Source organism: Ovis aries, chromosome 1, assembly GCF_016772045.2.
Source record: "Ovis aries strain OAR_USU_Benz2616 breed Rambouillet chromosome 1, ARS-UI_Ramb_v3.0, whole genome shotgun sequence".
NCBI lineage: Eukaryota > Metazoa > Chordata > Mammalia > Artiodactyla > Bovidae > Ovis > Ovis aries.
In genome coordinates, this window is record NC_056054.1 from 119,561,449 (window position 1) to 119,575,040 (window position 13,592).

General features: G+C 40.5%; 1 protein-coding gene across 10 annotated transcripts in view; it reads left to right on the top strand.

Moving 5' to 3' along the window:
• The window catches only part of POU2F1 (POU class 2 homeobox 1), a 206,520-nt gene that overhangs the window by 133,002 nt on the left and 59,926 nt on the right, over positions 1-13,592 (top strand). For 4 of the 10 annotated variants that reach the window (XM_060403572.1, XM_060403564.1, XM_060403580.1 and 1 more), the window contains 2 exons: positions 2,710-2,778; positions 10,726-10,826. In XM_060403572.1, the coding sequence (XP_060259555.1) occupies positions 2,710-2,778; positions 10,726-10,826 (170 nt within the window). Of the gene's footprint in view, positions 1-1,967; positions 2,122-2,709; positions 2,779-10,725; positions 10,827-13,592 lie in introns of all 10 variants that reach the window. The other 6 variants (XM_042257360.1, XM_027977812.2, XM_042257366.2 and 3 more) reach the window with 3 other exon arrangements.

A 13,592-nucleotide genomic window follows, 5' to 3' on the forward strand; every position in this document is an offset into this window, starting at 1 on the left:
GTAACCCACTCCAGTGTTCTTGCCTGGAGAATCCCACGGACAAAGGAGCCTTGCGGGCTACAGTCCATGGAGTCACAGAAGAGTCGGACATGACTTAGCGACTAACACAACAAAAAAAGGACGTGGATATCTATTCTCATTCATGGAGAAATGACAATAAGATTAGGATAATGAAAGAATGTCCTCCCTCTACCAAAAAATAATAATAATAAAATAAAGGCACTCCTGGACAGAATTTTAAAAAGCAGAAGTCAGTTTTTTTTAAGAGACAAATCACAAGGAGTAAATAGAAGGTATAAACTATTGCTTTTGTGTTGGGAAGGTTGGAAACATAAAGGAAGGCAGCACATGGTCTGGGCACTGAGAGGCATTGAAAAGCCTGAAACCTGTGCAAATCTCAGAAGTGTGAACTATTTATCAGGAGAGGAGACCTTTGCCTGTTCGGTCCTTGACTACTACCTATGAAGAAACAACTTCCTGGGAGATGACAACTTGCCAGTTCTTAGTGAAAGTCGCTCAGTCATGTCTGACTCTTTGCAACCCCATACAGTCTTGAAATTCTCCAGGCCAGAACACTGGAGTGGGGATCTTGGGGGAATCTTCTGAACCCAGGGATCAAACCCAGGTCTCCCGCGTTGCAGGCGGATTCTTTACGAGCTGAGCCACTGGGGAAGCCAAAAATTCTTGAACTCCATGTAAGTTTCACCTCACTTTGAGCTGGGCCTTCACTGTAACTAGGGTCCTTGGATTCACCTCTAATGCACCTGCTTTTTTCTTTGCCTCTTGCTGTCTAGATGTGTCCCCAAAAGTTTACTGCAACTCTGGTCATTGTTGATGTTTTTCTTTTACTGTTTTCATATAAAAGTGGTTATTGTAAAAACCTTTATGTAAACACATACATGTGCTTTAAGCACTCATGTGCCTACCACTCTGGTCACAAAACAGTTATCCTGTTCCAGAAGGCCATGGTAGGTCCATTCTGATCCTGTGCTTCTACCAAAGAGGCAGCCATCAACCTGAACTTGGTGTTAGCGGCCACACTGCTCTTCTCTCCACATTTTTCCAGCTATGTATTAGTTGAATCATACTATATATATATATTCTCTGTCTGGTTTCTTTTGCTGAACGTTATGTTTTAGGGATTCATCCAGGTTTGTACATATATCTCTAATTCACTTTCACTGGATGTGTAATCCCAGTATATGAATGCATCACAATTTTTCTATCCATTCTATTACTGATGGACGTTTCCATTATTTTTAGGCTTTTGCTATTACAGACATTACTGCTATAATTTTGTGATCTCTTGATACATATGTGTGAACATCTCTAGAGTATTTAATAATGTAACTGCTGAACCTGTTACAGTGTTACTCAGTAATGTGGCCACAGCTAAAGTGGTAGTACTGAATAATACTGCTACCAACAACAGACGAGAATTGTACTCTTGCCAAAACTTCCTATTAACCGCCTTTGTAATTTTAGCCAATCTAGCGGGTATAAAATGCTATCTCATTGGGACTTTATTGTATTTCCCTAGTTTCCAAGGAAGTTGAATATCCTTTCTTGTGTTTCTGGGCCATTATGTTTCCTCTTTTGTGAAATTCTTAATTCATTTGTTTTGCCAATCTAATTTTTCTTTTGGGCTTTTAAAGTTGATTCATGGGAGTTTTTTGTGTGTTCTGAATACTAATCCTTTCTTATTTATATGTATTGTAGTTATTTTCTTCTTTTCATTAGTTATACATAGTCTTTTGATGAATGATGCTTGTAATTTTAAAGTAATACGTATGTATGTGGTTAGTCGCTCAGTTGTGTCCGACTCTACGTGAACCCAGGGACTGTATCCCAACACGCTTCTCTGTCCATGGGGATTCTCCAGGCAAGAATACTGGAGTGGGTTGCCATGCCCTCCTCCAGGGGATCTTCCCAACCCAGGGATTGAACCCAGATCTTCCACATTGCAGGTGGATTCTTTACCATCTGAGCTACCAGGGAAGTCCAAGAATTCTGGAATGAGTAGCCTATCCATTCAGAAGATCTTCGCAACCCAGGAATCAAATGGGAATCTCCTGCATTACAGATGGATTCTTTATCAACTGACCTACCAAGGAAGCCCAGGTCATCTGTGTATAACAAAGGCAATTTTTAACAGATTTTGTGTGCTGCATCTTATTAAATTCTCTTATTCTGATCATTCTTATTCTGATTATTCACTTCATTTCAGTCGCTCAGTCCTGTCCAACTCTTTGTGACCCCATGGACTGCAGCACGCCAGGCTTCCTTGTCCATCACCAACTCCTGGAGCTTGCTCAAACTCATGCCCATCGCGTCGGTGATGCCATCCAATTATCTCATTCTCTGTCGTCCCCTTCTCCTCCTGCCTTCAATCTTCCCCAGCATCAGGGTCTTTTCCAGTGAGTCAGTTCTTCACATCAGGTGGCCCAAGTTTCAGCTGCAGCATCAGTCCTTCCAGTGAATATTCAGAGCTGATTTCCTTTAGGATTGACTGGTTGGATCTCCTTGCAGTCCAAGGGACTCTCAAGAATCTTCTCCAACACCACAGTTTAAAAGCATCAGTTCTTTGACAGTCAGCTTTATTTATGGTGCAATTCTCACATTCATACATGACTACCAAACAAACCATACCTTTGACTAGATGGACCTTGTTGGCAAAGTAATGTCTCTGCTTTTTAATATGCTGTCTAGGTTGGAGAAGGAAATGGAAACCCACTGCAGTACTCTTGCCTGGAACATCCCATGGACGGAGGAGCCCTGGTAGGCCACAGTCCGTGGGGTCGCGAAGAGTCGGATTTCTCTGGCATAACTGTTCTGCAGTTGGTCGGTCGTCTGCTTGTCGGCTCTGTGGCAGGGTTCATGGCAACCTCTTCTTAAAGGGCGTATGCCACATGCCGTGTGACCCAGGTCTGCCACATGCAGAGCCGCTACCCCTGCGGCAGCCCACTGCTGACCAGTGCCTCTGCAGGAGACACTCAAACACCCAGGGGCAGGTCTGGCTCAGTCTCTGTGGGACCTCCTGTTGCGCACAGGTTTTGTTTGAGCCCTCCAAGCATCTCTGGCGGTTATGGGGTTTGATTCTAATCGTGATTTCGCCCCTCCTACCTTCTGGTTGCAGCTTCTCCTTTGCCCTTTGACGTGGGATATCTTTTTTTGCTGGGATCCCACATTCTCCTGCCAATGGTTGTTTGACAGTGAGTTGTAATTTTGGAGTTCTCGCACGAGAAGATGAGCGCACATCCTTCTCCTCTGCCATCTTGCGTGTCTTTATAAACATCTTGTGTGTTACGCTCCTTAGGATATTCTATATCCATAATCAAATATCTAGGAAGAAGGTTTGTTTTTTTCACCCGAGCTTACTGTTTTCTTTCCTTATTTTGCTGACTAAGCCTTCCAATAGCTAGCACCCCTAGCTTGTTCTTAATCTTAAGTGAGTGCATCTAGTGTTACTCTTTCTCAAGTTAGAGAAGCTTCTTTCTTTTCTTACACCTAGAATTTTTATCATAAGTGATTATTGAATTTTGTCTAAATGTTTTTCTCCATCTTTTGAGGTGATTGTATGATTTTACCCCCTTACATTATATGAATTTCTTTTAGCCCGAAACCAACCTTGCATTCCTGGAATAAATCCATCTTAGTCACAACATTTTATCATACTGGATTATTTTTGTTATTATTTAGGATATTTTCATATATTTATGATTTTTGTTTTTCATACTTTGTCAAGTTTTAGTATCAAGGTTATGCTGGCCTCATAAAATGAGTTATGAAGTATTTCCTGTTTTTTTAAACCACACTCTTGATAACATTGTATAGGATTGGAATTATTTTTTCCTTGAATTTTTGCAAGCAGAATAATATAATCTAGACTTTTCATTTTCGGGAATATTTTTAATCTACTAATTCAATTTCTTCAAATGCTATGGACTCTTGGGTTGGTTGGTTTGTTTGTTTTTTTCCTTTCTTGAGTCAGTCTTGATAAAGTTTGTGGAGAGTTATCTGTCTCTAAGTTTTATTTATCAGTTCACAATATCTTCTTTTTAGTTTCTGTGACTTTTTTTATTTTGCTCATTTGGTTATCCTTAAATTATTTGCTCCTTTTATTTTATTTTACCAGAAGTTTGTTAGGTTATATGATTCTTTTAAAAGAACCAAGTTGATATTTCTGTTACGTGTTTTCCCTCATTTCATTAATTCTTGATCCATTTCTTTCTTCTTTCTCAGTACTTAATCCTTATATTTTTCTGTACCATTTGATCATACTACCCTATCCTTGCAGCTTTCTCTTCTCTGGCTCCTGAGGATGTTAGTCTTGAGGGAGCTTTTTCCTACTTTTTTAACTGCTTCCTCTGACTCTTTGTCTTTACATCTCCTAATTAGGTCCCCTCTTATCTTCAACTTTTTCTCTATATGCAGTCCCAGCCTATGATGGTGCAAAAACAATATGGACCCTGTAGAAACCATACTTTGAATCCATGGACTCTGTAGAAACCATACTTTAAATCTTAAATTTTGATCTTTTCCTAGGCTGGTGATGGATACTGTCTTGGGTGCTGGGCAGCAGCAGGAGGGTAAACAACTGATACACTTATAACCATTCAGCACCTATGCACCCATTCTGTTTTTCACTTGCATTACATTATTTATTAAGTTACATGCTGCTGCTGCTGCTGAGTTGCATCAGTCATGTCCGACTCTGTGCAACCCCATAGACGGCAGCTTGTCAAGCTTCTCTGTCCCTGGGATTCTCCAGACAAGAGTACTGAAGTGGGTTGCCATTTTCTTCTCCAATGCATGCATGCATGCTAAGTCGCTTCAGTTATGTCTGACTCTGTGCGACTCCATAGACGGCAGCTTGTCAAGCTTCTCTGTCCCTGGGATTCTCCAGGCAAGAACACTGGAGTGGGTTGCCATATTCCTTCTCCATTAAGTTACGTGAGATAGTCAATATTTTATTATAAAACAAGCTTTGCATTAGATGATTTTACCCAACTGCACCCTACTCCACTGCTCTTGCCTGGAAAATCCCATGGACAGAGGAGCATGGTAGGCTGCAGTCCATGGGGTCACAAAGAGTCGGACACGACTAAGCGACTTCACTTTCACTTTTCACTTTCATGCATTGGAGAAGGAAATGGCAACCCACTCCAATGTTCTTGCCTGGAGAATCCCAGGGACGGTGGAGCCTGGTGGGCTGCCATCTATGGGGACGCACAGAGTCGGACACGACTGAAGCGACTTAGCAGCAATAGCAGCAGCAAGCTAATAAAAATGTTCTGAGCATATTTAAGTTAAGTCAGGCCAAGCTATGACATTCTGTAGGTTAGGTGTATTAAATGCATTTTTGACTTAGGATATTTTCAATTTAGGAAGGGTTTTATCAGAACGTAACCCCATTGTTAATTAAAGAAGATCTATACATATATCCATTCTTAATTAATAGACTTTTTACTTTACTAATTTCAACTATCCTTTCGCTCTGAGTGAGTTTATGCAGAGTCAGGAACCCATTCCTTGTCTTAGCCCTTCCACCAACTAGCTCAGACATCTTGAGCAATTCACTTAAGATTCCTTAATCTCTGTTTCTTCACCAATGAGATAAGGAGGTGCTGTATACAAGACCTTTGAAGTTTACCTCAGTAATACTGTTCTAGTGATAACCTTACAAGTTCTTTAGCTCTGACCTGTCATTTCTAAACTCCTCAGGATCACTTGTCTTAGATGTTTTATTAGGGTTTCTGAAACTCTATGCTGTATCTTATGTTAATCTGCATATGTAATTCAGCCTGCTCCCCCAACCTTTTAGTTTCCCTGATTGCTCCTTTGAATGCTGCTATTTTCTCAGGCACACATTTGATTTTGGCTCCCAGCATCCCTATTTTTCCATGCTGTCTTCATACTGAAGTCTGATTAGGATATCCCTGTGTATGGCTGTGTATCTGTTCCCTTCTCCTTTCTTTAGCTCAGAATGTGTTTTACAAGAATGATTTCTATGCAGTATCTACTTTATTCTACCTCTCATATCCCAGTGGAGCCTCAGCATTTTAATTAAAAAAATAATAATATGTGCCTTTGCATCTCAGATCTCTGGTTGTCTGAGTTGTTATTTCAATGTTTTGATCATACCATGCTTTGGATACCATGACTTGATGCCACCCCTTTTATCCACAAGAGGAAGAGCAGAGTACTTAAATAGCGTTACCTGTAGGCCACGGGAATAGGCTTTTTATACCAGAAATCAGTCAAACTTGTGTATTTCTTTGTGATTTACAAAAAGCTTGTTATTTTTATTTTTATGAGACCTCAACAATGGATCCAGTGTGTGGAATTTTTATGGTCTCCATCAGTTCAGTTCAGTCGCTCAGTGGTGTCCGACTCTTTGCGACCCCATGAATCGCAGCATGCCAGGCCTCCCTGTCCATAACCAACTCCCGGAGTTCACTCAGACTCACGTCCATCGAGTCGGTGATGCCATCTAGCCATCTCATCCTCTGTCATCCCCTTCTCCTGCTGCCCCCAATCCCTCTCAGCATCAGAGTCTTTTCCAATGAGTCAACTCTTCACATGAGGTGGCCAAAGTACTGGAGTTTCAGCTTTAGCATCATTCCTTCCTAAGAAATCCCAGGGCTGATCTCCTTTAGGATGGACTGGTTGGATCTCCTTGCAGTCCAAGGGACTCTCAAGAGTCTTCTCCAGCACCGCAGTTCAAAAGCATCAATTCTTCGGCACTCAGCTTTCTTCACAGTCCAACTCACATCCATACCTGACCACTGGAAAAACCATAGCCTTGACTAGATGGACCTTAGTCAACAAAGTAATCTCTCTGCTTTTGAATATACTATCTAGGTTAGTCATAACTTTTCTTGTAAGGAGTAAGTGTCTTTTAATTTCATGGCTGCAGTCACCATCTGCAGTGATTTTGGAGCCTAAAAAAATAGTCTGACACTGTTTCCACTGTTTCCCCATCTATTTCCCATGAAGTGATGGGACTGGATGCCATGATCTTCGTTTTCTGAATGTTGAGTTTTAAGCCAACTTTTTCGCTCTCCTCTTTCACTTTCATCAAGAGGCTTTTTAGTTCTTCTTCACTTTCTGCCATAAGGGTGGTGTCATCTGCATATCTGAGGTTATTGATATTTCTCCCGGCAATCTTGATTCCAGCTTCTGTTTCTTCCAGTCCAGCGTTTCTCATGATGTACTCTGCATATAAGTTAAATAATGCAGGGTGACAATATATAGCCTTGACGTACTCCTTTCCCTATTTGGAACCAATCGTTGTTCCATGTCCAGTTCTAACTGTTGCTTCCTGACCTGCATACAGATTTCTCAAGAGGCATGTCAGGTGGTCTGGTATTCCCATCTCTTTCAGAATTTTCCACAGTTTGTTGTGATCCACACAGTCAAAGGCTTTGGCATAGTCAATAAAGCAGAAATAGATGTTTTTCTGGAATTCTCTTGCTTTTTCCATGATCCAGCGGATGTTGGCGATTTGAATGTTGGCAATTCTGGTTCCTCTGCCTTTTCTAAAACCAGCTTGACCATCAGGGAGTTCACAGTTCACGTATTGCTGAAGCCTGGCTTGGAGAATTTTGAGCATTACTTTACTAGCATGTGAGATGAGTGCAGTTGTGTGGTAGTTTGAGCATTCTTTGGCATTACCTTTCTTTGGGATTGGAATGAAAACTGACCTTTTCCAGTCCTGTGGCCACTGCTGAGTTTTCCAAATTTGCTGGCATATTGAGTGCAACACTTTCACAGCATCATCGTTTAGCATTTGAAACAGCTCAACTGGAATTCCGTCACCTCCACTAGCTTTGTTCATAGTGATGCTTTCTAAGGCCCACTTGACTTCACATTCCAGGATGGCTGGCTCTAGATTAGTGATCACATCATCATGATTATTTGGGTCGTGAATATCTTTTTTGTACAGTTCTTCCATGTATTCTTGCCACCTCTTCGTAATATCTTCTGCTTCTGTTAGGTCCATACCATTTCTGTCCTTTATCGAGCCCATCTTTGCATGAAATGTTCCCTTGGTATCTCTAATTTTCTTTAAGAGATCTCTATTCTTTCCCATTCTATTGTTTTCCTCTATTTCTTTGCATTGATCGCTGAGGAAGGCTTTCTTATCTCTTCTTGCTATTCTTTGGAACTCTGCATTCAGATGCTTATATCTTTCCTTTTCTCCTTTGCTTTTCGCTTCTCTTCTTTTCACAGCTATTTGTAAGGCCTCCCCAGACAGCCATTTTGCTTTTTTGCATTTCTTTTCCATGGGGATGGTCTTGATCCCTATCTCCTGTGCAGTGTCACGAACCTCATTCCATAGTTCGTCAGGCACTCTGTCTATCAGATCTAGGCCCTTAAATCTATTTCTCACTTCCACTGTATAATCATAAGGGACTTGATTTAGGTCATACCTGAATGGTCTAGCGGTTTTCCCTACTGTCTTCAATTTGAGTCTGAATTTGGTAATAAGGAGTTCATGATCTGAGCCACAGTCAGCTCCTAGTCTTGTTTTTGCTGACTGTATAGAGCTTCTCCATCTTTGGCTGCAAAGAATATAATCAATCTGATTTTGGTGTTGACCATCTGGTGATGTCCATGTGTAGAGTCTTCTCTTGTGTTGTTGGAAGAGGGTGTTTGCTATGACCAGTGCATTTTCTTGGCAAAACTCTATTAGTCTTTGCCCTGCTTCATTCCGCATTCCAAGGCCAAATTTGCCTGTTACTCCAGGTGTTTCTTGACTTCCTACTTTTGCATTCCAGTCCCCTATAATGAAAAGGATATCTTTTTGGTGTTAGTTCTGAAAAGTCTTGTAGGTCTTCATAGAACCGTTCAACTTCAGCTTCTTCAGCATTACTAGTTGGGGCATAGACTTGGATAACTGTGATATTGAATGGTTTGCCTTGGAGACGAACAGAGAGTGGTCTCATGGTCTCCATGAGAGTGAAATATTTGTTTCTGAAAGACTTCTTCAACTGGTGATGTGTTAATCTCTAAGTGCTTACCTCTGTTTTTCAAAATCTTATCTTCTTTTAGCCTTGTTGATTTATTTATATATATATTTATATTTATGTATCTTGAGGCTTCCTTGGTGGCTCAGATAGTAAACCGTCTGTCTACAATGCGGGAGACCCAGGTTTGATCCCTGGGTCAGGAAGATCCCCTGGAGAAGGAAATGGCAACCCACTCCCGTACTATTGCCTGGAAAGTCCCATGGACAGAGGAGCCTGGTAGGCTGCAGTCCGTGGGCTGGCAGAGTCGGACACGACTGAGCGACTTCACTTCAGTGTATCTTGAGCTCGTTTCTCTAGTGGTACACAGTCTTACAGTCTTGACATAAGTAGTGACTTCCTGCGTCAAGATGCAGATGCAGCCATTGACAAAAATGTGCAGCTTTAAATAGTGAACCTTCTGTATGTGGCTTATGGAAGTTAAAATAAATTTTATTTCCACTAGTGTCTCACACTACTTGATGCAAGCATGTACTCTTAGTTTCATTAATTACATATATGTAAGAAGTTCTATATTTCCTATCTATGAGAAACTTTAGGAAAAACCATACAAGAACAATGACTATGAGATTTTTCAAGGAGGTGAAATACATGTGCACTTTTTAAATAATTATCTCAAACCTTAAATAGGTCTTATAGGTCATGTGATCTACCTAATTAATTCTATTAAAATGATGCATTTGCTCAGCTAGGATATATAATGGCAGAAGTTAGCCCCCTTTTAGAAATACCACCTGAAGTTTCTAGCTTGTTCTTTTCTAACTGGTCTGTTCTGTCAGCATACACGAGGCTGAGGAAGAGACATTGAGATGCTCCGGTGGTAGGGAACGGAAACTCACTGCCGTGTTCAAGTGACTCCATGGTTCTTGCAGGTCCCCATAGTCCATTATATTTTATGCCCTACAAAATATTCTGGTTATTCCTAAATAGTATCTAGACACAGTGATTTGGAAACAATGTAGTATATCTCTTAGAATGTATTTCTGGGTAGTGGGGGGCTATGTCTTTCCATAAATTAGTCTGATTCCCACATTAGATGCAGTGTAAGTGGTTAAAGGCACTGTGACCTAACAGGTGGAGAACGATAGTGACAGCAGAGCCCCTGCTAACTGGGTGTATGAAGCGACCTGTACTTTAATGAAATGATTTTGTTTATCTAAGTGATTGCTTTTACTGTCATTCATTAAGGCATTTTAAGAGTAAACTCATCTCAATCTTGGCAAAGTCACCTGTTAATTTCTTCTGTCCAAGCCATGTATCGAGAAAGGAGAGACTAGAAGACAGCCTTGGTACTCACATAAGAGCTCTGTCTCTACCAGTCTTTACAACAGCATAATAATGATAATCTTTTCTTCAAGCCACCTTAGGTTTCATGCTTATTCTGACCCCAGTTGCTCTAATTGCTGCTTTCACTTTTGAACTAACATGATTTTATAATTTATTATTCATATTTTTGTTTCTTAAGCTTTATCTGCATTCATGTATGTGTCTTGCGGTCCTGTCTTTAGAAGAGAAATCATTTTACTGTATTTTCTTCATCCTTTTGAATCTCTTTTCCTCCTTGGAGGTACTTAGAAAAATGCTTGTACAAAATAGGTGCTTGTACAAAATAAATGCACCTGTTTAAGAACAGTCTGGTGCTTAGTTCAGTTTTTGTGTTTTCAATAGTTGTGTTATTTTGCTTGCTTTCTAGGCACACAAGCCAATGGTCTGGACTTTCAGAAGCAGCCTGTGCCCGTTGGAGGAGCCATCTCAACAGCCCAGGCCCAGGCTTTCCTTGGACATCTCCATCAGGTAGGTTGTTCTGCTCAGCTATGAGTGAGAGTGAAAAATGGAGACATGGAATGCCAGGGCTTAGTAAAGTTATTTCAGAATGCGGGGCTTTTAAAGTTGATTTAAACCTGGTATTACCAGCATCTAACCGTGTCATTCTGAATGGTTACTAGGGAATCCTTTAACTTAGTTATATAGCTGTTGACCCCACAGCTGTATGAAAAAGAGTTCCTTGTTTGAACAGATACATTTACAACTGGGTTACTGTTTTGTGAGTGTGGTCTGTGGTAAATCACTGAAAGTATTGAATAGTAAATTACAAAGTCATCCAAAATGATTTAACACCCATTGCCTGAGACCTGCTGTGTAAGGCTTTGAGTTCACAGCTCGTATTCCTTCTTTAAAGCAATTTCAGACCATTTACATTTGGGCAACCACTTAGAGGTTTTGCTTGACTGTGAACATCCTGGTTTGGAGTTCAACTTTATCACTCTTATATTACGTGAATTTCTCCTAAGTCTAAAGCAGGTTCTAAATCTATCATCCATATGTTATCATTAATGTAAACAGAAGAGGAATATAAAAACAAATATTGACTCTCCAGGAGTTGAGGGATATGGGAGCTGGTTGAAAATTGAAAGTAAATAAACAGTGAAAGCATTTGGGAGACAGATTAGGAATGTGTCTCAGCTGCTTGATTTATGCTCACAGTTACGTGTTAAAGCTTCACTTTGCACAACTTGTTGGTCTTTACTTCACATAAACCCTAGGACCAGTTTAGTGTACAAATTATGCAGGTCAGCAGTAGTGGTTTTGGTAGTGCCAGATGGTACTAGTGGTGGAGGTTCAATGAAAAGCACATATGGACATAAAATAATAGATGCTCAATAATTATTTGTTGAACAAATGAATGAATGGATGGCAAAACTTAGGAGTACAGAGGAAGAAATGATGAGCTCATCTCACATATTTTAAGATTTTTTCATAGGGTGATTTTTAAGCCAAGTAGGATGTTGTTGTTTGGTCGCTAAGTCATGTCTGACTCCTGTAACTCCAGGAACTATAGCACACCAGGCTTCCCTGTCCTTCACTATCTCCTAGAATTCGCTCAGACTCATGTCCATTGAGTCAGTGATATCATCTTCCCCAGCATCAGGGTCTTTTCCAGTGAGTCAGCTCTTCACCAAACTCTTTTTCCAGGTGGCCAAAATATTGGAGCTTCAGCATTCCAAGGAGCAAGCATCTTTTAATTTCATGGCTGCAGTCACCATTCACAGTGATTTTGGAGCCCCAGAAAATAAAGTCTGTCACTGTTAACACTTTTCCCCCATCTATTTGCCATGACGTGATGGGGCTAGATGCCATGGTCTTCATTTTCTGAATGTTGAGTTTTAAGCCAAGTTTTTCACTCTCCTCTTTCACCTTCATCAAGAGGTTCTTTTTTAGTTCCTCTTTGCCTTCTGCCGTTAGAGTGCTATCATCTGCATATCTGAGGTTGTTGATATTTCTCCCAGCAATCTTGATTCCATCTGTGCTTCATCCAGCCCGGCATTTTGCGTGATGTACTCTGCATATAAGTTAAATAAGCAGGGTGACAGTATATAGCCTTAACGTGCTCCTTTTCCTCTTTTGAACTAGTCCATTGTTCCATGTCTGTTCCAGGGGATCTTCTCAACCCAGGGGATGAACTCAGGTCTCCAGCATTTCAGGCAGTTACTTTACCATCTGAGCCACCAGGGAAGCCCAAAGGATATTGGGAGCTAGCTAAATGGAGTTGTAAAGGGATGCTCTCACTTTTTGTTTTCAACTTCTATTTTGAAACCTTTAAAGTCTATGAAAAATTGAATAACAATAGAACAGTTTTCAGCCAAAAGCTCTTCATCTGGTATCACTAATTGTTACCAGCTAGCATATATGCTTTATGTGTTTGTGTTTGTGCACATACATTTTGTGTATGTATATACATGTCAACTTGGAGAAGGAAATGGCAACCCACTCCAATGTTCTTGCCTAGAGAATCCTGTGGACGGAGGAGCCTGGTGGGCTGCTGTCCGTAAGGTCACATAGAGTCAGACACGACTGAAGCGACTTAGCAGGCATGCATGCACTGGAGAAGGAAATGGCAACCCACTCCAGTGTTCTTGCCTGGAGAATCCCAGGGACAGAGGAGCCTGGTGGGCTGCTGTCTGTGGGGTCGCACAGAGTCAGACACGACTGAAGCGACTTAGCAGCAGCAGCAGCATACATGTCAACTTGTCCCATTATTCTGTACTGAATTTGATCATTTGATTAAGGTAGTGTCTCAAATTTGTCTACTATAAAGGTAATTTTCTTCCTCATAGTTAATAAGGAGATACTGTAAGACTTGTGTTCCTCAACAGATTTTTAACTGGAAACATCATGATTGAAATAAAATCACAAAGAAACTTTAAGTTCAGGAAGTCTTGATGCTGTGTGCTAAATCCAAAATGGAATTATCCTGTTAATGATAAATTTTTTCAGTCTTCCAAATTTGAACCCTGGAATAATCCATAACTTTTTTTTTTCTTCATTTATATCCAGTCAGTTTCCAAAAGTGTAGTACTTTTGCGATACTTTTCATGTTTCCTACTTTTAATTCCCACTGCTGCCATTCTAGAGTAGGTTTCCATTTATTCAAACCTAGTTTATATAACAATCCAGTTGTTTTATATAGTGTTGATCAATTTAGATTTGACTGATGTTTCATCACAATTAGAACTAGAGGCAAATACACTGTAAATAATATTGTATTCTTCTAAGTGCATC